Raw genomic sequence first — 24,707 nt, 5'->3', positions numbered from 1 at the left:
CGACCAGCAAGAATGAAGCTGCAACAGGATCCTTCTGCACAGGTTTATTGGGAGAGCTTGATTGCAGAGGTGAAGAGACCCTGAGGCCAGAACTGGTGCTGCTTATATAGGCCTAGGAGAGGCATGTCTCACACCTGGATTGGTTATGCACTAAGCCTCATTTGCATGTTCCTCATCTGATTGGCTACTCTCTCTCTCTCTGCACCTCACAGAGCCTCATTATCACACCTCATTTTCATGTCTCATATCTGATTGGTTATACTCTCAAAGCCTCATTATCATGCCCGGGCCAGGCAATGTCTTTGCAAAAAACTTTACTGCATATGTACACATTTGTTGTTTGTCCAAACTTATGCATGGTGGCCAGCAGTAGTCAGCGCCACTCTGCAGCGGCACATTTGGCTTCCCACAATGTGCCAATATTTAGTATATGCTAACCAATGTTTACTTACAAGTTTCTCTGATCATGCTATTCTGAACTTAAACCACGTTCCTTGCGTCATAACTTTCTTTATGATATTTGTGTATAAAAGTGCATTGAAACTTAAATAAGGTTGTCAAGAGCATTAAAATGTAGTCTGCCCATTTCTTTCAGCCTCTCAGATCCCAGGTCTACACAGGTTGACCAAAAGTGTGCAGGAATATAGATGTGTATAGCTTCTACCTAGGACCAGGAGCAGAATGTATAGGTATGCTCTGTATTAGAGAATCTCTTCATTTGTTCATGATACATGCACTATATTCCATTAACCCTAACTATCTGCAAAGTCTTTCTTCATCATCAGGAGCATTTTACGACCAGAGACCACTTATCCAAGAGTATATATGGGCAAGACAAATTGAACTTGATGGGTGCAAATCAAACAAAACTGACACAAATTGAATGAAATTGAATGAATAGCAATGGGCCAAGGATCTGGGAGGAGGTAGGGGAAAGGGTTGACTATGATTACAAATGTGTTCCACAAAATTCTCAAAGAACTAATAAAATTATATTTGAAGAAGAAAAATTGGAATGTATTACTCTCCTGTTAATCTTCCACCAGAGTAATCTTCTAAATTAGTGAAGTGCACTGTTTGTGACCCAGCCTCCAAGTCCTGTGGACTGCCATAGTGGTCAATTTTTCCTTTTCTTTGTTTCTTTCACTAAAGAAATTCACATACATAGTATTTAAGGTTTTTTTCTGATAATTTTGTTCTTTCAGTGATGGCTTGCTGACTAGAGTGCCCTTGGGCATCACCTTGCTCTAAAGTACAGTCCTCCTCAGTCCACCCACATCTGCTTCAGCAGAATGTGCATTTTAACAAGCTCTTCCAGGAATTTAGACTCCAGGCTTTGATGTCTGGAAATGATGGATATATATATTCCTCTCTCTACTGCAATCCTGTGCTTACAGTTTTCTTTCTTCCTTTGTGTCTCAGCTTTGTCATACAATTACTAATGAACCATTAGTAGAATTTTTTAAGACATATTTTGACACACATGTAATGTTATACATGATTAAAGAAGAAAGAAAATTTCAATAATGATGAATATTTGTTTTAACGTGTTGATTAAGTCTTGGTTGAATATTTACTACTGCAATATGGACATCATCTTGAACACTTTTCAGAGTTGATTGCTGTTATAACTGTCTCACCCTCAATGCCAATAGCATCACTTTCCAAATCCATTTAATAAAAAATGGCAAAGTATGCTTAGGACCAATTCAGAAATTGATGGAAATTCTATCATAATTCCAAGCAAAACTTCATTTAATAACTTTTACGAAATTTGAGTCAGGGGCTCAATTTTTAAGACCAAAATGCCTCATTTGAATAGAAAGGTATCAAAACACAGGGCAACTTGATATTGCTATGAAATGATGATATGGATTTTTTAATTTTTATTTTTAGGTAATAAAATTGATGTTCTATGTAACAGAAAAATATATTGGGTGTATAGTAAAAATTACAATTCCTATCCAACAGTAACCTGTACTCTAAATCAGGCATATGAAATAAAGTTTTGTGTTGCTTCATACAGTGACATTTGCAGTGCAAACTGCACCAGTGTGTTCACCAAAGCTGCAGTGAAAACCAGTGCAACAGGATTAACCCTGCCACAGCTACCTCGGAATCATTGCATATTTTATTTTGTATGAATCGGTTTTAGGGTTATTATACATTTAGAAAACAAGTACAACCACCAAATTTTTCATAAGAATCACATTTCACACTGTAAGAGAAAGAGAGAGGACAGGAGGGAGGGAGGCAGGAGGAGGAAGGAGGGAGGGAGGAGGGGGGAAGAGAGAGCAATGTGATCATTGACATGATCTTGTCATGTTTGATGCACTCAAGAGAGGCACACTATCCTATGCCTTAAGAATATAAAATCATATATTAGTTTGGTTAAACCTGTCACAGTGTGATAGGAAATAGCACAGTAAAACAATTTCTGTGTCAAAATTAGTCTGTTACAGTAAATAAATATTTATGGTTTTGAAATCTACAGTGCCCAGTGGAGCCAATTTATAATTCTGTCCAATCCTATAGTGTCCAGTAGAAAGACATCTCTTTCCCTCCAGGGAACCCTGTTGCCCCAGTGGGAATTCTAGTTCTTCAATCCTTGATCATGAAAAAAGAAATCAGGCAATGGTATAAAGGTTCCTGGATTGAATGAAAAGTCACATAAACACAGTTTGATGTGCTCAGTCACGAAACTGACAGACAAATTGTGATGCAAATGGTCATTGCACAGGATCCTATTGTCTGTACCATTGTGCTTTTCCCTGCTTTAGAACACTCAACCATTTACAAGGACTTTTGCATTTTTACTTTTACTTGAAATGGGTAAGAAACAAGTTGTGTAGTGTTCACCATGTTTTCCATAGAAATTTAATAAACCATTTTAATTCATAAAAATTTACATAGCTTGTGTAAATGGTAGCAGCAACAAAAATTGCCTATATATTTCAATTAATGACTAAATATAAGTGGGTAAATTATCTCTAATTGTTCTCTTTAATATATTTTAGAAATCTTTTTACCTAACTAAATTTACTTTTAACTGTGACCCTGGTATTGAACAGCTGGGCTATCTTTCCTGACTATAATGACTTTTAAATTCTCCTGAAGTAGGGTGTTAACTCAAAATTCAATATGAAATTTTAATGATTCTCGGATAAGCAATTATGATGATTTTGTTAAGAGAGGTATTCTTTAGTTATGCTTCTTTCTATGTCATTAAAGTTCAATTACTTAAGTACACAATTTAAGTTACATCTACTATTTATAACAATAATATTTATATTATTACTTATTTATATATAATGCATATTATTTATAAATGTGTGCAGAGTAGACTTTACATATAGAATATGTTTCATCATGTAGTATACCTTGATATATATTTAGATATATGTTTATGTACATATTAATAAGTACATATTGGAAGATGACAAAGATATTTTTGTCTAATCTTTCCTGTATTAATGATTTATTTCAACTTCACATATCAAGCAATCTGAGAATTTATATCTCTTGGTATGCTTTGAACTCCATGAAAGAGACACTATCCCTACAAAATTACTCTAAAATACAAATTTTTGGCATGGTGTATATAATCTGTATGCAAAATTGATATGGATCAGTTTTATTCTATTCATCAAAATAAGAATAGAATGGAGCCTTCAAAGTTGTTAGAGAGTAATGTGAATATTTGTTCTTAAATCAAATTATTAAGATTTGCATAAAAATATTTTCTAGTTGTTTTGACATAAAAAATGCATCATGCATCATATAAATACAGGGTAAAAAAATCTCATCCACTGACCACATACATTCAAATACTCCAACTACAAAAAGATAATGTACTCAAACTTAATGTGTCTGTTTTTAAAATGTATGCTCTAGGGAAAATATACATAGATTTTTATTAAAAAATGTTTTTGGCAAGATCAATAATAATTAATAAACAACAAAGCTAAGACAAACATTGAAAATGAAGCATCAGAAACTTGTTTTTTTATGTATTTAAAGTGCGTATTTAAATAAGCTTTTATTTACTTATTTAATTTTAAGTCGGAGGACTATATTTATATCATTTCCTCTTTCTCTTCTTTCTCCAAATAGTCTCATGTTCTCTCTCAAAATAGTCTCATGTGTTTAAGGAGATATATTTATGTGTATATACATGCATGCATGCATGCATACATACATACATACATACATACATATGCATATATATATATACACACACACATATATATGCTTGTGTGTATGTCTGTGTGCATTACTTATATATATATGTGTGTGTTGTTTATGTAATGTATTATACAGAGAGTATATATTTATATGCATTTAAGTATATATGTGTGTATTATATATGTGTGTGTGTGTGTGTGTGTCTACTTATTAAGAGAAAGAGGCATTCTAAATTTTTAGTCCTAAGTTGCTTTCTGACGATACTTTCTCTCCCTTTTTCTAGGTAAATCTATCTTTGTTAAGCACTGCCTGCTTCTCTTCCTCCATTTTATTTCTTTTTATCTATCCAAGTGTATCTATCATTCCATGTCGGTTGTGGTTTTTCTCTTGTTAGAGCTTTCCTCTTCTCTCCTCTCACTTTTCTATACTTTGTATAATTGCTTTTCCTTAGATGTTCTACAGGTAAAAGATAGGGCAACAAATAAATGCCAGCTCTCCCCATACTTTTCAGAACCCAGAGCAGCACTGCATGGCCCTCTCCTCCCCATCATTTCCTGCTATTTTCTGACTACACTCAAAAAACTACTTTCACCAAGCCACTAAAATTTTGTTAATTTCAACAGTCAGGGATCTCTTGCCATTTGTCCCTAAAGATCCTTTATTTTGCCTTCTGATACCATATTTATCTGTTTTATTCTTATTAACTTTATCCCCATTAAAACTACATTCCTCAAATATCTAGTTCAGTTCTGGTTTGTATAATTACCGTGTCTTTCCTTTGTTTACTTTAAAGTAACATGGACTCTGGAAAGCATTGGTTTTAACATAAAAATTCTGGGGTAGCAGAGTAATTGGCTGGCAAAACACAGTCAGTCATACTTGGTCACTAGTGTTAAACCTTCAGTAAACTAATACTACTAAGTGTACCATTCATGTTCAGTGATAATGGCTAAGAGAGTAGTGTATCTTAATGGTGCAACCCATTTTGAAAAGATCATATTCATAGTCAACAAATGTTATTTTCATGCCATTGAACATCAGGCTTGTATGTGGTATGTCACTGTATAATAGTAGGTTAATATTATAAGTCCTTTCAAATTTATCTGTGTTTATAGTTATCCATGAGGCCAAGTCAGACATTTCAATAACAGTATTTGCATTTAATAGCACCTGGGGAAATTTTATAAAGGTTGGCCATTATATTCTTGTTAATATACTCCTAAACCAACTTATGATCTACAAATTGTATAAATGTTCCCAGACAACTCTGTAGTACATAGGAGCCTCTATGTAAGTTAAGAATTTTTCTATATTATTGACTTTTATTTTCCTTACGAGATCCTGATTTTCTCCACTTCCTTATAGTAAATTTTGAAAGAAATTCCCAAGCTTTCACTTTATTAAATCAAAGTATTTGAATTGACTAAGACCCTTCAGTTGAATTAATTGTATAATCTAGATTCTTAAAACACTTCTTTCCTTGATTATGACCCTATTACATACATACAGAACTTTTACACCTAGCCAATTTGTAATTTCATAAACTGCACAGAAAATTTAAAAGGTATCTTTTCTTTAAATACATTAACATGTTCAAACCTTTATTGGAAAAATGAAGTAATTTCTTCACTCTGAAGAAAAGTTTTCATCATATGTAGTGATATGAAATGAAATTTTGTGGCCAACCTGATAACTACAGAGTTGTGTTTTAAATTCTACTACTCAACATTTTACTCTACGAATTTTAGTGAGTGCTGTGTGACATCAGTCATTTTTCATTTCAGAGACAGCCAGTGAGGACATGGAAACGGACAACACAACACTGCTCATTCAGTTTGTTCTCTCAGGACTTGTTCATCTGCCCCAGTGGAAAATCCCCCTGTTCCTGCTGTTTTTGGTCATTTATCTCATCACCATTGTGGGCAACCTTGGTCTGATCATTCTCATCTGGAATGACCCTCACCTTCACATTCCTATGTACTTATTTCTTGGATGTTTAGCTTTTGTGGATACTTGGTTATCATCCACAGTGACACCAAAGATGCTACAAGACATTTTTTCCAAGAGTAAACTGATCTCTTTCTCTGAATGCATGATACAGTTTTTTTCATTTGTAGTGAGTGCAACCACGGAATGTTTTCTCTTGGCAGCAATGGCCTATGATCGCTATGTAGCCATATGCAAACCTTTACTCTACCCAGTGATCATGACAAATAGACTTTGTGTAAGTCTTTTAACATTGTCCTTTTTAGGTGGATTCATTCATGCTTTAATTCACGAAGGCTTTTTATTCAGATTAATTTTCTGTAGGTCTCACATAATAAACCATTTTTATTGTGATGTTATGCCACTGTTAAAGATTTCCTGTAATGACCCTTCTATCAATTACCTGATGCTCTTTATTTTCTCTGGCTCAATTCAGGTCTTCACAATTACAACTATCCTTGTCTCTTATACACTTGTTCTGTTTTCTATCCTAAAGAAGAAATCTCTCAAAAGCATAAAGAAAGCCTTTTCCACCTGTGGAGCCCATCTCCTCTCTGTTTCTTTGTACTATGGCCCTCTGCTCTTCATGTATGTGCGCCCTGCATCTCCACAAGTAAATGATGAAGATATGATGGACTCTGTATTTTACACCATCATAATTCCTGTACTGAACCCAATTATCTACAGTCTGAGGAATGAGCAAGTAAAAAAATCACTGGCAAAATGTTTAAGGAGAAATACTTAGATTTCACATTATTATCTGTCATGCACGTATTAAAACATGGCAAATAGGTGCAGACTTAATGTGGCTATGTTTCAAACATGTCAAAATATTTTGAAAATGAATCCAACCTAGAATTGTTGTTGTTGTTTTACATGTGTATGTATGTATGTATGTATGTATGTGATATAGGCATACTTCTTTGTGAATTGTTACATTGATCATGGAAACTTGTGCAGAGACCAGAGGGAGGTCAAATGTCTTGCATAATCGCTCTTATTTACTTTCTTGAGATAGTGTTTTTCCCTGAACCCGGAGCTATAATTTTAACCTGCTAACCACAGTAATCCTCTTCTCCACCATTCACATCACTGGAATTATACTTGGAGCCATGATCTGTTTTTCATTGGAAGCCCTTTCCTATTGACATTTGAATAACATGTTGCTAGGACTGCAACTACAATTTTGATCTTGAGCAGCAAGTGCTCTTTCCCACTGCACATATTTCAGTCCCCCAGAGCTAGCACTAAATGAACTCTTGTTTATGTATCCATTTTTAAAAAAACATTTGAAATGAATTTTAAATTATCTAAAGACAGTATAGTAAAAATAAATACAACAGAAACCAAATGAAAACTCTTTAACAGGTCTGTACATTATTTATTATGACATAAGTACATTAGCTGTTGTAGTAGTGTAGTTCCTGTAAAAATAACATGAATATAATGTCATTGACAACTTGGAGACTCAGAACACTTCCTTGTTCTGATGAGGCAGTGTTATGTCTCTATAAACATATGCAAACTATGGGGTTGTTGCAAATAATATGAAAGGTCTTTCATTAAATTTTGTTGGGAAATGATGATTCATACAACAATTCTACTTGTTTTTTCTTTATAGAAGGGTAAAGACACTGGAGTACAAATGTAAGATTAAGACTGGGCAGGCTGTCAGAGGATGTGCTGTGGTCAGTGTGCTTGGGAGTGTGAAGAGAGGCTCATTTTGCTCACCATCTGGGCTGTCTTTGACATTCTCTCTAGTTCCGTTCTTATCACCATCCAGGAAGTTTCAGTAAATCAAAACCTTAACAGTTCTCATGAAATAAATATGTGAGGGACTTTATTGAGGAAATGTAGTGGTAGAAGATGGTAGAAGTATCTCGATAGCTTAGATTTATAAATAGTGAATTAACTAGCATTTAAATGGGCTATCTAAGAGTTATTAGAGTGTAGAATTGAAGAAACTGTATTATAAATGTATATGAGCTACGCTCAAACAGTGTTAAGATATGATGTCATAGTCTCCTGTGGTTTTTTTGTTGTTTGTTTCATTTTAGTCTTTTTGTCTGTTTGCTTATTTTGGACAGATGAGATAAAAAGAAAATCATGCGAGCTTTATATTTGGGATGACCTTGATTGCAAATGTCATACACTTCCCGGATGCAGAATAAACAAACCATCTTCATCTCACCTCTGTTACATTTTGTTTGTTTGTTTGTTTTATCCATACACTTAAATTGGCTATTGAGAACCTTACTGCAGACATTACTCCTCTTACATATATACACTGCAAAACTTTTTTTGCAATGTAATAATTTTCTGTTGTTAACTCTTTTCCCTTCCAAACCTTTTTACCATGTGGGTTTTGGAATAAGTCTTTCTTGAATAAATTTATGTGAAGATGTAAAGATACAGAGATGTACATATGTATTTGTATGAATTTAGAGCTTATATGTGATGTGATCTTATCTGTGATCATAATTGCATTTTTAGATATATTAAAACCTATTAGTTTCCCACATCCTTTGTTTGATCACACTGGAATTGTTTGAGGTCCTTTTGTAAGACACAGCATCTTGTTCTGCCATTTGGAATTATTAATAGGTTGTGTGAACTTTAACATATGGAATATGTGGAAGAGTTTGTAAGTAAATGCATTTTTTAAAAAAACAGACTTTGATCACACCATTTTGCCCCATTTTTGTTCCTTAGACATGAATGAACAGTTTTGCTTCCAAATGCAATTGATCCATGGTGTCAACTTTCATAAGAAAGGATTGATTAATGACTTGGTAAAACCTCTAAACTGTAAGATACATAGATCCTTTCTCTTTATGAGTTGACTTATTTTCTTTTCTTATTTTCTTTCTTTTTACAATTGTGGAAAAGCTGGGTCTAATTTAAAAGTGAAATTATACATACTTTTAAGGATTTGATAAATTTTATATAGCACTTACTACAATCTCAAAGAGAATCTTACTAACTTATAGTCTTTAAAAGCTTATTTATTCTTCTTGGACCACATTTGACTTTATATAATACTTAATTTTGGCTACAAACTTGTTCAGATTACAGTTTAAAGTCTTAAAACACTTTCTGTCTTGTGCAACACACAGTACGGTGGTTTGTAGACAGGAAGCTTTAAAGAAGTATTCATGAAATTAAAATTCATACTACATATGAAGAATGAAGTAAAGGTGTATTGCTCCTCTGTATCACATAGTGAACATGGGCAGACTGTTGGCTTGGCATTGATGCTTCCTGTCAACTTGTCTTTAGTCTTTTTGGTAACCAAAAGCAGCATACACTGATAAAGTAATATTCCTGTTATAATTGAATGTGCCCCTTTATATGTTGATTTTATATATCAGGAAGCTATTCAATATTAATACTGAATAATAAAAAACCATTTTAACAAGTATTATTATTGATTTTAATTTGGAGTTCAGGTTTACAATACTAGAGCAGGTTTTATAATAGCTACTAGAACATTAAGAAATCTCAGGAAAGGAATGTTCAAATTGCTTTGATATCACATATACAACTTCATTATTGTATTCAGAAAACATTGTTACCTTGAAGTTATTCACTACCTTCGGCTCTTTAATCTCTTCACTTCCTCACCTGCAATAATCTCAGAGAATTAAGAAGCAGAGTATGCTATAGATTCCCCTTGTAAGGTGGCAAATTTTGTAGTCTTTTATTCTTTATCCCTTAAGCAGTTGTGTGTCTTGATACTTGCTATACACTGCTAAAACATGTTTTGTTTGATGAGGATTAAGAGAGGCACTAATCTGAAGGTATAACAACTCACTCTGACTCAGTTTAATACTATGCCAATTTAGGACAATACTAGTGGTAGATTCTCCCTCTAGGGCCTATGATCTGTCTAGCCATAGGTACTTGGTTCAGGGTAATAATGACAGATATGAGTTTCAACACAGGAATTATGGAATGTTACTTAGGTACAATTAAAAAGTGATTCAGGCCATTATTGCATAGGTGAGCATATCTTACTAGATCAGTTATAATATATAACTACAGCTCCAAACGTTCACTGATCAAGACTGATAATTATGTTTATCCTACAGCAGTGTATGTAGCACCTTTCAGAACAGTGAAGGCTCGCTGGAAGAGGTGAAGCTTCCAGGGGAGTAACAGCTCAATTTCCCAATATTCAGTGGTTTAAATATGTGCTATTTTAGCAGTTGGGTCTTACCATATTCTGGGGTTAGCCAGAAGCCATGACAATAGCCTTTAATCTTTGCGGACCTATGGGATCTCACTGTTCAACAACTCCAAAAAGGATAAACTATTCCTCCACTGGAACTTTTATTAGCCTGTGGTATTTAATAGGAGTCTTGTTACCCCATTATAAGGTATTTCACTTAAAGTCTCTCTCTCTCTCTCTCTTTCTCTCTCTCTCTCTTCTTTCTCTCAATCTTTCATATATATATATATATATATATATGGTATGATATGTATCATTATATGTAAAATATATAATGTTCAATAATTTACATAATATTATTATCATGATGCCTCTATAAACCAAGAAAGAATTAGAAGTCATGGAAAGAATACCATTCATGATAACCTTAAGATATAAGATGATGCTCATATTTTATGTAAATATTGACACAGATATTATATAAATAATACTTATCAGTAACCTGAATATACCTTAGCCCAGTTATAACTAATTATGGTGTACAACAAATGTCTTGTATGTCAGATAACCCCTAATTCATGACAGGGAACTCAGGTCACATGGTCACATGGCAGCCTGAGGTTGTACATTCAGGCTTGGTGAAGGCCCATGATGAGTGGGGATAATATTTCCCAAAAGCCGCCTATTCCTGCCAAAGATTTCAGGGCTTTGCTGCAAATGTATGAGGACCTAAACTGTCATTCATCCTCAAGGACTTGTCAGTAACCTCAAACAGTGCCTCCTTCAGCTGTTGCTTCCTGGAGTAACAATAGTTGCTGAGTCACAGGGGCTTGCTTTATACATTTTTTTTCCTTTTTCTGAACTGCACATAAAAGCTGTTTCTTTTCTATCACTTTTCAAATCGGCTAGTGTAGCAAGAACAAATGAGGTTAATATTGTTTCCACATTTAATACTTCTGTGGTTTGCTACTTTTAAAATTTTTTTAAATTTATTATTTTCTTTGTATACATTTCAAATGCTATCCGGAAAGTTTCCTATACCCCCTCACCCCCTGCCCAGCTCCCCACCCACTGACCCCCTCTTCTTGGCCCTGGTGTTCCCATGTACTGGGGCATATAGAGTTTGCTAGACCAAGGGGTCTCTCTTTCTAATGATGGCCAACTAGGCCATCTTCTGCTACATATACAGCTAGAGACATGAGCTCTTGGGGGTACTGGTAAGTTCATATTCTTCTTCTACCTATACGGTCGCAGACCCCTTTAGCTCCTTGGGTTCTTTCTATAGCTCCTCCATTGGGGGCCCTGTGTTCCATACAATAGATGACCAGGAGCATCCACTTCTGCATTTGCGAGGCTCTGGCATAGTCTCACGAGAGAAAGCTATATCAGGGTTTAAATTGATCCATTCTTATCTCCTTGTACTAAGGTCAAGTCTAAGTGGATCAAAGAACTCCACATAAAACCAGAGACACTGAAACTTATAGAGGAGAAAGTGGGGGAAAGCCTTGAAGATATGGGCACAGGGGAAAAATCCCTGAATAGAACAGCAATGGCTTGTGCTGTAAGATCGAGAATCCACAAATAGGACCTCATAAAATTGCAAAGCTTTTGTAAGGCAAAAGACACTGTAAATAAGACAAAAAGGCCACCAACAGATTGGGAAAGGATCTTTACCTATCCTAAATCAGATAGGGGACTAATATCCAATATATATATAAAGAACTCAAAAGGTGGACTCCAGAAAATCAAATAACCCCATTAAAAAATGGGACTCAGAGCTAAACAATGAATTCTCACCTGAGGAATACAGAATGGCTGAGAAGCACTTAAAAAATGTTCAACATCCTTAATCATCAGGGAAATGCAAATCAAAACAACCCTGAAATTCCACCTCACATGAGTCAGAATGGCTAAGATCAAAAATTCAGGTGACAGCAGATGCTGGCGTGGATGTGGAGAAAGAGGAACACTCCTCCATTGTTGGTGGGAGTGCAGGCTTGTACAACCACTCTGGAAATCAGTCTGGCGGTTCCTCAGAAAACTGGACATAGTACTACCGGAGGATCCCACAATACCTCTCCTGGGCATATACCCAGAAGATGTTCCAACTGGTAATAAGTACACATGCTCCACTATGTTAATAACAGCCTTATTTATAATAGCCAGAAGCTGGAAAGAACCCAGATGCCCCTCAACAGAGGAATGGATACAGAAAATGTGGTACATTTACACAATGGAGTACTACTCAGCTATTAAAAAGAATGAATTTATGAAATTCCTAGGCAAATGGATGGACCTGGAGGGCATAATCCGGAGTGAGGTAGCCCAATCACAAAAGAACTCACATGATATGTACTCACTGATGAGTGGATATTAGCCCAGAAACTTAGAATAGCCAAGATACAAGATACAATCTGCAAAACACATGAAACTCAAAAAGAAAGAAGACCAAAGTGTCTTTGCCCCTTCTTAGAATTGGGAACAAAACCCCCATGGAAGGAGTTACAGAGACAAAGATTGTTACTGAGACGAAAGGATGGACCATCTAGAGACTGCCATACCCAGGGATCCATCCCATAATCAGCTTCCAGACACTGACACCATTGCACACACTAGCAAGATTTTGCTGAAAGGACCCTGATATAGCTGTTTCTTGCGAGGCTATGCCGGGGCCTAGCAAACACATAAGAGGATGCTCACAGTCACCTATTGGATGGATCACAGGGCCCCCAATGGAGGAGCTAGAGAAAGTACCCAGGAGCTAAAGGGATCTGCAACCCTATAGGTGGAACAACAATATGAACTAACCAGTACCCCTGAAGCTCGTGTCTCTAGCTGCATATGTATCATAAGATGGCCTAGTTGGCCATCAGTGGAAAGAGAGGCCCTTTGGTCTTGCAAACTTTATATGCTTCAGTACAGGGGAAAGCCAGGGCCAAGAAGTGGGAGTGGGGGTAGTAGGGAGGAGGGTTTTAGGGACTTATGGGGTATCATGGAAATGTAAGTGAAGAAAATACCTAATTAATAAAATAAAAAAGAATACATTTCAAATGTTATCCCCTTTCCTGGTCTGCCCTCCAACCCTCTATCCCATCCCCCTCCCCCTGCTTCTATGAAGCTGTTCCCCCACCCACCCACACACTCCTGCCTCCATGCACTGGCATTCCCCTACACTGGGATATAGAGCCTTCACAGGACCAAGGGACTTTCTTCCCATTGATGCCCGACAAGGCCATCCTCTGCTCTATTTGTGGCTGGAGCCATGGGTACCTTCATGTGTACTCCTTGGTTGGTAGTTTAGTCCCTAGGAACTCGGGGGGGTGGGGTGGGGTCCTGGTTGGTATTGTTCTTCCTATGGGATTTCAAACCCCTTCAGTCAGAACCTCTTGGTGAGCCTGGTTTGGGAGTGTAGATTTTAGAAAACTCAACGGTCTCCAAAACTGCCTTGGGCTTTCAGGTTTGGGTCAAGAAAGCTCAGAGAATGAAATTCAGAGACCAAAGAGTTGTACTGCTAAGAAAATTTTAGTATTAAATATTTGTAGGTGAGAGTTCATGAGGCAATGGAGGGAGGAGGAAAGAAAAGAAGTGAAGTAAGCAGAGAAAGAGGAGAGGGGAAGAGAGTGAGAAGGAGGGAGAGGACAGGAGGGAGGGGAGAGGGACAGAGACAGAGATAGAGACAGACAGACCTACTGCATCCAGCACTTCCTTACACCAAAAAGTAGCAAAATCTATATCACGGTCTGTGTTTTGAGCTTCTGGCTGTTATAAATAAGGCTGCTATGAACATAGTGGAACATGTGTCCTTCTTACCGGTTGGAACATCTTCTGGATATATGCCCGTAAATAAAGAAAATATCTAATTTTTAAAAAAAGAAATAAAGAAAGCTTCCTTTCCTCTAGTAGACAGCCCAACTCTCCTGTATCGTTTGTGTACTGACAAAAAAAAAATTAATTATTGTCTAAACCTATCCGGAGTGTTACTAGTGATCAGAGGTAGTATGAGCAGTGATTCCATCTTTTCAAGCTAGACTCGGGCACTGCATGGGTATTCATAGTATAAAAGTGTGTGGAGCTCATGTAGCCATTAAGGACTCCTCACATGTGTCCAACCCACAGTGGACAGCAGGGCAGTGCTGCACTGTCTACTGGGAAAGCTTGTGATCGCAGAGGGGACTTTCAGGTCTCTGCTCAGGGCTGCCACTGGGTGGATATCAGGTCCAAGGAAAATACACAGTTAACGCTTTTCTCCCTGTGTTTATGGAATAAAAAGCTTCGAAACAACCCACTGCCATAAGAACTGCTACCAGCCTTCCAATAGATATACACTGCTAAGTTCTTGGCTGCCTTCAAATTCCCAACACTTTTTAAAGACCTCTACCACATCTCTCACAATATGGGTAAGAGGGATAATTTATGCAGTAATATGAATGTATTGTGTAAAGAGTTAAATGATGTTTAAGTTGTGATTCTTTTATATTTAGCTTACCAGAACTCAGCTTGGTATAAAATAACATAAGAACAATAAATAATGTCTTGATATTTTAATTTTTGGTTACAAATATGAAGAAATACAGTAGTTTCAAATAATTTGTTGTGCTAGTGATGTTATAACTTGAACAGTAAATCCAGTTTTCTTGAACTAAGATACTGATTTTAAAGACCTAAGTAGCTATTGTTCTTGTATATGAATTTTTTTCTCATAATTCCAATAAAAATGTTTACTTTGCCTATTTAATTAAAATCTTTCAGACTGGTTACTTAAATATAATTACCCTATATTATCAAGTTCTGAGAATATTTTATTTGAAAGAAATATGTATATACACAGAGAGAAAGATGCACATATGTAAGGGAGAGGTAGCAGTAGAGGATGTATGTTTCACGAAGGCATACACAACTGATATATAAATACGCACATTTGTGACTACATGTAAAGAAACACATTCATTTAATGACTGAACATATTGACACCCTATGTATCTCTTGTATAAATATTCAATGGTTGGCTGAATCCTACTCTGCCAGAAAAAAAATCACTAGAGATGAAAATGCTATCAAATAAATCCAGAGAGATACCTAGAGAAAAAGTTCTAACTTTAGTTTTAACATCATAAAGTATGGTTTAAATATGCAAAGAACTATCAGTCAAACATGTAAGTGTGTTACTGCAGCACACAGTTTGGGACAAAAAATTTAAATCCAATGCCTTTTTGAAGCAAAAATTTATAGAGAAATATATTTTAAATTTTTAAAAAGGAAAATAAAAATACTCAGAACTGGCAGTAATCGAGAAATCAAAGAACAACAGGCAGAAGAAATTCTAGTTCTCTTCCTCCTTTTCATCCAATTTTCCCTTTCCTGGACTTTTTCTCTTCTTGATAACTTCCTTTTATCCACTCTGATGTTTTTTATCAAACATGTTCCACAGATATCAGTTTGCAAATTGTGAAAGGGCAAACAAGCTGTCCACAGCTTGTCCCACTCTCTTTGGCTCCCGGAGAGCATCTTTCTTCACTGTGGAGTTCCTGATGCCACTCAGTCTCTGCTACTCTTTGACATTACCTACAGTCTCACAAAGCCTCTAAGTTTCTTAATTTCAGCACTCAGGGATCTCTATTGCTTATCCTACTAGAACATTGGTTTTGACTTCTGACAGTATAATTTTATTTGGTAATTCTTAATGCCTGTCTTTTCTTTTGGGTCACAATTCTCAACACTCTAGTTGAATTTAGATTAGGTTGTTTTACTGATTAGTTATTTTTTTTAAATTAGCAGTGTCTTTCTACATATCCCAGGTATAATTTTCATTCTCCCATCCTTTGAGTGTGGGGAATACAGGTATGTATGACTTGGATCAGGGGTTTTCTGTTCATTTTTTTTTTCAGTCATTTTAAAAATTCATTTATTCCCTTTACATCCCAATGTCAGCCTCTCCTCTCAGTACCCACCCAAGAAAGTCCTCCCCAACATTCCACCTTCCCCTTCTCTTTTGAGTCAGGTAATTCTTGTCTGCGTGTCACCTTACACACTATTATCCTCCACCCCAATTCCCACCCTATCCCTACTTCCACACATCAAGTTGCTACAAGACTAAGCACATCCTCTCCCACTGAAGTCAGATAAGGCTATTTCAGGGTGTGAGAGCCACAAGTAGACAGGCAGACAGCAGGCTCAGGGACAGCCCCTCCTACAATTTTGGGGATGAGCTTCATGAAGATCGAGCTGCTCATTTGCTACATATATGCAGAGTCTTATGTCTACCTCATGCTCACTCTTTGGTTGGTAATTCAGTATCTGGGAGCCTCTAAAGGTCCAGGTTAATTGACTCTATTGGTCTTCTTGTTGAGTCCCTGTCCTCTTAGGGTCCTTCAACCCTTCTTCCAATGCTTCTGTTGGACTCCCCAAGTTCTCTCTAAAGTTTGGCTGTGAGTCTTTGCATTGCTTTCCATTGGCTGCTAGGCAGAGCCTCTCAGAGGTTTTCTTTCTTATATTCCTTTTGATTCTAACTTGAATGTCTTACAGAACTTGTTAGAATCCAGTTGGATGACATGAAAGGACCAAAAGGATTCAAAAATTCCATTAAAGAAGAAACACCATACCCCCAATTCTTTATCGAGGAAGGCAGTTAATAATGTTGTAGAATATTCTGGAGATGCAGTATGCAGGGGCTAAATTATTCATGTTTTTGCTAGGAGGTTTGTTTTAGTCTATGTGAAATGTTTTTCATTTCTAACTTTTCATAACAAAATCTAAGAAATGTAAGATTGAGTGAACAAATTTGTGAGACAAATACTCTGTCTTTAGTCAAGAACCACTAAGTACAAGATGGATAAGAAATTAGTTTTATAGATGCTTTTGACTTCTTCCCCATAAATCCTTCAAATGCCATTTTTAAAAATATAGAAGTAAATTGTTATATTGATATGGTTATTAGTCTATAACCATACATGGTATCAAATGTACTCTCCTGATATTTGATTTACAAATCATGATCAACATTCTTTTTCCTGTGTTTTGTTTCAGTGATTATCCATTGAGGATTCAGAAATGAAAAATTCAACTGTGCTGACAGAGTTTGTGCTTACAGGGCTCACAGAGTCTCCAGAGCTACAGGTGCCCTTGTTCTTGTTTTTTCTGGTGATCTATCTCATTACTATTGTAGGGAACCTTGGTCTAATTGCTCTTATCTGGAATGACCCTCACTTACATATCCCTATGTACTTCTTTCTTGGCCATCTGGCTTTTGTGGATGCTTCCCTATCATCCACAGTGGCACCAAAGATGTTACTCGATTTCTTACAGATGAATAAGATGATTTCCTACTCTGAATGCATGACACAATTCTTTATCTTTGCAATCTGTGCTACTACAGAATGTTTCTTGTTGGGAGCTATGGCATATGATCGCTATGTAGCCATATGCAAACCTTTACTTTATCCAATGATTATGACTAAGAGACTATGTATATGTCTCTTAGTCCTGTCTTTTGTAGGTGGAATTCTTCATTCTTCAATACATGAGGGATTTCTATTACTACTAAACTTCTGTAATTCCAATATAGTACATCACTTTTTCTGTGACATCGTTCCATTGCTAAAGATTTCCTGTACTGACACTACTCTTAATTTTCAACTGATATTTGTTTTAGCTGGAATAATTCAAGTCCTCACCGTTGTGATTGTTCTTGTGTCCTATACACTAGTGCTATTGACGATTTTGCAAAGGAAGTCTGTCCAAAGCATGAAGAAGGCTTTCTCTACCTGTGGTGCCCATCTCTTATCTGTGTCTCTGTACTATGGGCCTCTTCTCATCATGTATATTTTCCCCGTGTCCCAAGAAGCAGATGGTCAAGATATCATAGACTCTCTGTTTTACACGGTAATAATTCCTGTGTTAAATCCAATTATCTACAGCCTGAGAAACAAGCAAGTAATGGATTCTCTGAAAAAGGTGTTAAAGAAAAAGGCTTAGCCCTCACAGAGGTTTGATTTAGTATTAAAAATGTCACATTTTTCTCTGTAAGTTTTTTTTAATGCTTTAAAAATTGTTCAAAGAATTTTGAATTTTAATTTTCTTATCTTCCTTTGACAATGGCCAAATAAAATTTTCAATCATTTTTATGACTTAAGATGATTTTACTTAAAAAATACCTAATATTGTTTTCTATGGTGATTTGAATAAAAATGGCCCCCCAAAATCATGTATTTAAGCCTTTTGATACCCAGCTGAGAAGACTGTCTGTAAGTATCCTGGAATCTCTAGGACAACAGATTTGCTGGAAAAAATAAATCACTAGGGATGAACTTTGATAATTTGTTGTCTTGCTCTACTTCCAGCTTGTTCTCTCTGTTTCCTGGTAGGCTGACAAAATGTGATCAGCTAGCTTTCTGCTTCAGTTTCTGGTTACCGAGATATCATGGACTCTGACCCTTTGGAACTGTAAGTCAAGGCAAACCATTTCTTCCATAAGTTGCTTTTAGTCATGATGTTTTATCACAGCAATACTTCTGTAACTAATATGGAAGGTGGAACCAGACAAGGGGTATCCATGTAAAGAACCTGACCATCTGTATTTCTTATAAGTCTGTAAGACTTTCAAACTTTTGAATATAAAAGTGGTGAAATGCGGAGATTAGCAGGTTATTACAGCAGAAGCCCAGTACTTGGATTTAACATACTAATGATTAACTTTGAGTCTCCCTTAATGCATCCGTGCCGCATTATGGAAAGAATTGAAAGCACTTATCTTTGGGGTCTTTTAAAAGAGCAAGTCCAGATTTGAATTATCTGTTTCATGTTCCTGGTGACTTCTATCTTCTGACTCTCTACTATGTGAATTTGAAGAAGGTTGCCCTATGTCTCTGTCTGTGTTTGCCCTTCATATATCTGTATGTTGTCTATATCTATGTAGGTCTGCATCTGTTTGTCCATAAAAAAGGACTCTGCTCTCTCCTTTTTTCAACAGCAAGGACACCAACATTCAGTGGAATGGAGGGATATGGTATTTTATATAAATTAATAGAATTTTTAAGTAGAAGAATGGAAAGTGATATTTTATAGAAATCATTGATAGAATTTTGTAAGTGATTAACTCAGTGGCTCCAACTGATCCCAACTGACCCAGATAACAAGCAGTACTACAAACATCATTGTTTAAATCCAAATTCCCATAAAAGATGAGTTTAACCTTTATGGTGGACATTAGAACTTTGCTTTTAACATTTGTATTTACTGCTTTCAACAAATGTCACATGTGCATTATTCTGTATCAGAGATATGGAAGAGTACATAATTTAAGATACGCCTATGTATAGATAGGAAATGCAAGGCAATAAGTGTTGATAGCTACATAGTTCTCTTAGAATATGGCGTAACAAACAGGAGAAGTACTTAGCAGTCATAAGTCTTAAGTGATTTCAAGGCATATTATTAACTTTGGCTATGAGGTCTACAGCCTAGAAGCAGTAGTGCTGAAATACTGTTTACTGTGGGGACCTGGCTTATCACATTTTAATAGGGAGTAAACACTGTATTAGCAACTGGGTTAGTGAGGATATGTACTGTATTCTAGAAAGATACCTTTTCTGCCCATGTGTGTGAATTAACATAGGCTGTGTTAAAAATTAATGGACTAGCTTACTTAGTGGAAGGAATTGCAAGACAGCATAATGTTGAGTGTGTGGAGTAGTTATTACTAATTACACTTATACAGGAATAAAATTTAAGAAAAACAAGTAGGACAAAAAGAAGTACAAAATTTATAGTTTGGAGAGCAAAAGAACACTATGAACATAATATTATATATACTAAACATAAGCTTGTAATTGTTTTAAAAATGTTAGTACCATTAAGGAGAGACCTCCTACTCTGCATTGGAACATTAAGAACGGTACACTGAAAGCAACATCTTACTCGGCTAAACTTTCAAATTTTCTAAGAGTGTCTAAGAATATTCTTCTAAAGAGAAATTGCATACCAAAGCTGCAGCTAATGTAATTTGAAGATATGAGGATCTGTCTCAAGTAGGCAGACAAACTTGGCACTGTCACTTACCTGATACTGGCTTTGGAGACATGAAAATGTTAAGAGTGGAAAAAGCATAGACTAGTTCTACAGGGTGTTAACAATACAATGATAACATGGAGTGTGTGACATGACTGAGGTTGTTTTAAAAGAACCCTGAGAGTACAAGGAATCCCTGAGTGACCTTTGCACAAAGCTGTGCAAGCAAAGATTGAATTGCACTAGAAATTCAAGATAATGGAGATGCCTGAGCCATGAGAAATCTGTCAAGGAGAGATACATAAAGGGAGAAGAAACAACTCAGGAAAATGCATGTTTGGATGCAGCAAAGCTGCAGGAGCAGAATCATCTCTTTGTAAACTAAAGCTCCAGGGCAAAGTAGGTAGATAAAAAATTAACTGCAATCAGTAGTATTCCTTTATACAAATGATAAATGGGCTGAGAAATAAGGTCAAGAAACGATACCCTTCACAATAACTACAAATAATATAAAATATCTTGGTGAAACTGTAACCAAGCAAGTGAAAGATCTGTATGACAAGAACTTCAAGTCCCTGAAGAATGAAATCGAAAAAGACTTCAGAATATGGAAAGACCTTTCAAACTCATGGACTGGTAGGATTAACATAGTGAAAATGGCCATCTTACCAAAAACAATCCACAGATTCAATGTAACTCCCATCAAAATTCCAACACAATTTTTCCCAGACATGGAAAGAACAATTCTCACCTTCATTTAAGAAACTAAACACAGAAAAAAAGAAAAAACAAAAAGCAGGATAGCCAAAACAATTCAGAGCAATAAGAAAGACCATCTGGAGGAATTGCTATCTGTGACTTCCAGCTGTAATACATAGCAATAGTGATAAAACCTGCATGATATTGTTACAGACACACAGGTTTATCATTGGAATAGAATCAAAGACCCAGAAATAAACTCACACATCTATGGGCACTGGATCTTTGGTAAACAGGCCAAAACCATACAGTGGGGGAAAAAGAATCCTCAAAATATGGTGCTTGTCTAACTAGTGGTCTGCATGTAGAAGAATGCAAACTGATCCATATTTATCACCACACACACATATCTCCAGTCTAAGTGGATCAAAACTCTCAACTTAAAACAAGATACATTGAATCAAAGAGAAGAGAAAATAAGAAATATTCTTGAACACATTGGCACAGAAAAAATTTTTCTGAACATAACACTAATGGTTCAGACTCTACGATCAACAACTGATAAATGAGACCTTGAAACTGAAAAGTTTCTGTAATGTAAAGGACACTGTCAATAGGATAAAATGACAAGCTACAGATTGGGAAAAGATTTCCACTAACCCTACATCTGATAGAGGGCTATTATCCAAAATACATAAAGAACTGATGGACTTAAACTTCAAAAAAACCAAATAACCCAATTTAAAAATAGAGTACAGAACAAAACTGGCAATTCTCAATAGAGGAATCTCAAGAAACACTTAAATAAAATTCAAAAACCTTAGTAATGAGGTAAAGCAAAATCAAAATGACCCTGAGATTTCACCCTACACCAATTAGAATGGCTAAGATAAAAAACTCAAGTGACAGCACATGCTAGCAAGATTATGGAGAAAGGGGAACACTCTTCCTGCATAGCTGCTGTGATTGCAAACTGGCACAACCACTCTGGAAATCAATCTGGCATTTCCTCAGAATATTGTAGATGGTTCTACCTGAAGACCCAGCTACACTGCTTCTGGGCATATACCCAAAAGATGCTCTACAATATCACAAGGATACATGCTCCAATAAAACAAGGATATCATGAATTTCACAGGCAATTGGATAAAACTAGAAAACATCATCCCAAATGAGGTATCCATACTCAAAAGCACATGTATGGTGTGTGCTCACTGGTAAGTGGATATTAGCTTAAAAAGCACACAATACCTATGATAAAACCCACAGACCCTAAGAAGTTAAATAAGAAGGAAGGCCCAAGCAAGAATGTTCCAATCCCTCTTAGAAGGGGGAACAAAATAATCATGGGGGTAGAGAGATGGAAGTATCTGAGTGGGAGGTGGGAGGGGGGAGGGAAAAGTGGCGCAGGATCAGGTATGTGGGTAAGATTGTAGAGAAGTCCAGAGGGCCAGGAGAATGAATGGAAATACACAGCCACTGGGGGTGGGAATTGGGGTAACCTCTAGAAAGTACAAGAGATCTGGAATGGGGGGCCTCCCAGGACTGTGTTGGTGACATCAGGTGAAATTCCCAACAATGGGAATAAGGAACCTGAAGAGACCACTTCCATTGGTTAGACAGGACCCTTAGTGGAAGGTTGGATAAACTAATCCACCTTCAAAATTTTTGACCCCAAATTGTTCCTGTCTAAAAGAAACACGGGAAAAATATGAAGCAGCAACTGAATAAATGGACAATGAGTGACTGGCCCAGCTTATAATCCATTCCAGGGGATTTGGTCTTACTTAAATAGGTGAGTACATATGGACATTAGCCCTCTTGTGTATAGAAGACAATGTTTTCTTGTAGCCATCTACCATCTGTGGCTCTTACATTCTTAACATCTTGTAGTTTCCTGAACCATGAAAGGAGGAATTTGATAGAGAGGAGAAATTTGATAAAAGCGTTCCATTTTGGTCTGAATGCTCCAAGGATTCTCAGAGTATGGATGCTCTCCACATGTTGGTCTCTGTGTCAATTACCATCTATTACAAGAAGCTTCTTTAAGGAATGTTGTGTGATGCACTGATCTATGAAAATGGCAATGTATCATGAGTAAACTTTTTTTTTTTTTTTTAGTTTTTCAAGACAGGGTTTCTCAGTGTAGCCCTTGCTGTCCTGGAACTCACTCTGTAGACCAGGATGGCCTCGAACTCAGAACTCTGCCTGCCTCTGCCTCCCAAGTGCTGGGATTAAAGACATGTGCCACCACTGCCTGGCTAGAGCCATTTTTTCTATGATTGTTTAGCATAATAACAGTAGTACTTTTCCCCCTAGGGCCCATGGGGAACTGTGAGAGAGGCTCCTGGAAAAATGGCAGAGGGCCTTTTACCTAAGGTGCATTTTGTCCCCCGCATTGTTGTTTGATGAGATTTTGTGCCTCCTGTGACATACATTCGCATTTTGTTTATAAGATTTCTTTATTCTTGTTGGATGTCAGGTCATAGCTACAGAGCTCAATCTGCTCTGTGTACCCTGAACCTGAATATGAGCTTCTGCCTTGCTTCTGTGATTTCCCAGACATAATCTAAAGTTATGTACCAGACAACTGTATTCCAATTGGTCTGTCTTGAGAAAGTTCTGGGAAAGGGCTGATGTGCCAATATTTAGTATATGCTAACCAATGTTTACTTACTGAACTTAAACCACCTTCCTTGGGTCATTACTTTCTTTATCATATTTGTGTATGAAAGTGCATCACTTTCCAAAACCATTTAATACAAAATGGCAAGGTATGTTTAGGACCATTTCAGAAATTGATGGAAATTCTATCATAATTCTAAGCAAAAACTACATTTAATAACTTTTATAAAAGTTGAGTCAGGGGCTCAATTTTTAAAACCAAAATGAGTCATTTGAATATAATGGAATCAAAACACAGGGCAACTTGATATTGCTATGAAATGATGATATGAATTTTTTTATTTTTAGTTTTAGTTAATAAAATTGATGTTCTATGTAACAGAAAACACATTGGGTGTACAGTAAAAATTACAATTCCTATCCAACAGTAACCTGTACTCTAAATCAGGCATTTGAAATAAAGTTTTGTGTAGTTTCATACAGTGACATTTGCAGTGCAAACTGCACCAGTGTGTTCACCAAAGCTGCAGTGAAAACCAGTACAACAGGATTAACCCTGCCACAGCTACCTCGGAATCATTGCATATTTTATTTTGTATGAATCGGTTTTAGGGTTATTATACATTTAGAAAGCCAGTACAACCACCAAATATTGCATAAATATCACAATTCACACTGTAAGAGAAAGAGAGAGGGCAGGAGTGAGGAAGAGGAGGAGGGAGGAGGGAGGAGGAAGGGAGGGAGGAGGGGGGAAGAGAGAGCAATGTGATCTTTGACATGATCATGTCATGTTTGATGAACTCAAGAGAAGCACACTATTCTATGCCTTAAAAATAAAATCGTATATTCGCTTGGTTAAACCTGTCACAGTGTGATAGGAAATAGCACAGTAAAAAAATTTCTGTGTCAAAATTAGCCATTTACAGTAAATAAATATTTATGGTTTTGAAATCTACAGTGCCCAGTGGAGCCAATTTATAATTCTGTCCAATCCTATAGTGTCCAGTAGAGAATCATCTCTTTGCCTCCATTGAACCCT

General features: G+C 36.4%; 2 protein-coding genes across 2 annotated transcripts; both read left to right on the top strand.

The window, feature by feature from the left end:
• The first annotated feature begins 5,986 nt into the window (after positions 1-5,986).
• On the top strand, positions 5,987-6,916 carry Olfr191 (olfactory receptor 191). The gene has a single exon (NM_001011807.2). It carries the CDS (start codon positions 5,987-5,989, stop codon positions 6,914-6,916), a length of 930 nt encoding a protein of 309 aa, NP_001011807.2.
• A 10,473-nt stretch (positions 6,917-17,389) lies between these two features.
• Olfr190 (olfactory receptor 190) lies at positions 17,390-18,313 on the top strand. The gene has a single exon (NM_146397.2). The coding sequence runs from the start codon at positions 17,390-17,392 to the stop codon at positions 18,311-18,313; it is 924 nt and encodes a 307-aa protein (NP_666509.2).
• Positions 18,314-24,707: the final 6,394 nt, after the last annotated feature.

The sequence above is a fragment of the Mus musculus genome, chromosome 16, assembly GCF_000001635.26.
Source record: "Mus musculus strain C57BL/6J chromosome 16, GRCm38.p6 C57BL/6J".
NCBI classification, from domain to species: Eukaryota; Metazoa; Chordata; class Mammalia; order Rodentia; family Muridae; genus Mus; species Mus musculus.
Note: the sequence above shows the minus strand (reverse complement) of the source record. Positions and strands in the feature narration are given on the sequence as shown.

Bases quoted from the DNA above. Each gene is read 5' to 3' on its own strand.
- Olfr191 (NM_001011807.2), top strand. From the start codon at position 5,987: ATGGAAACGGACAACACAACACTGCTCATTCAGTTTGTTCTCTCAGGA.
- Olfr190 (NM_146397.2), top strand. From the start codon at position 17,390: ATGAAAAATTCAACTGTGCTGACAGAGTTTGTGCTTACAGGGCTCACA.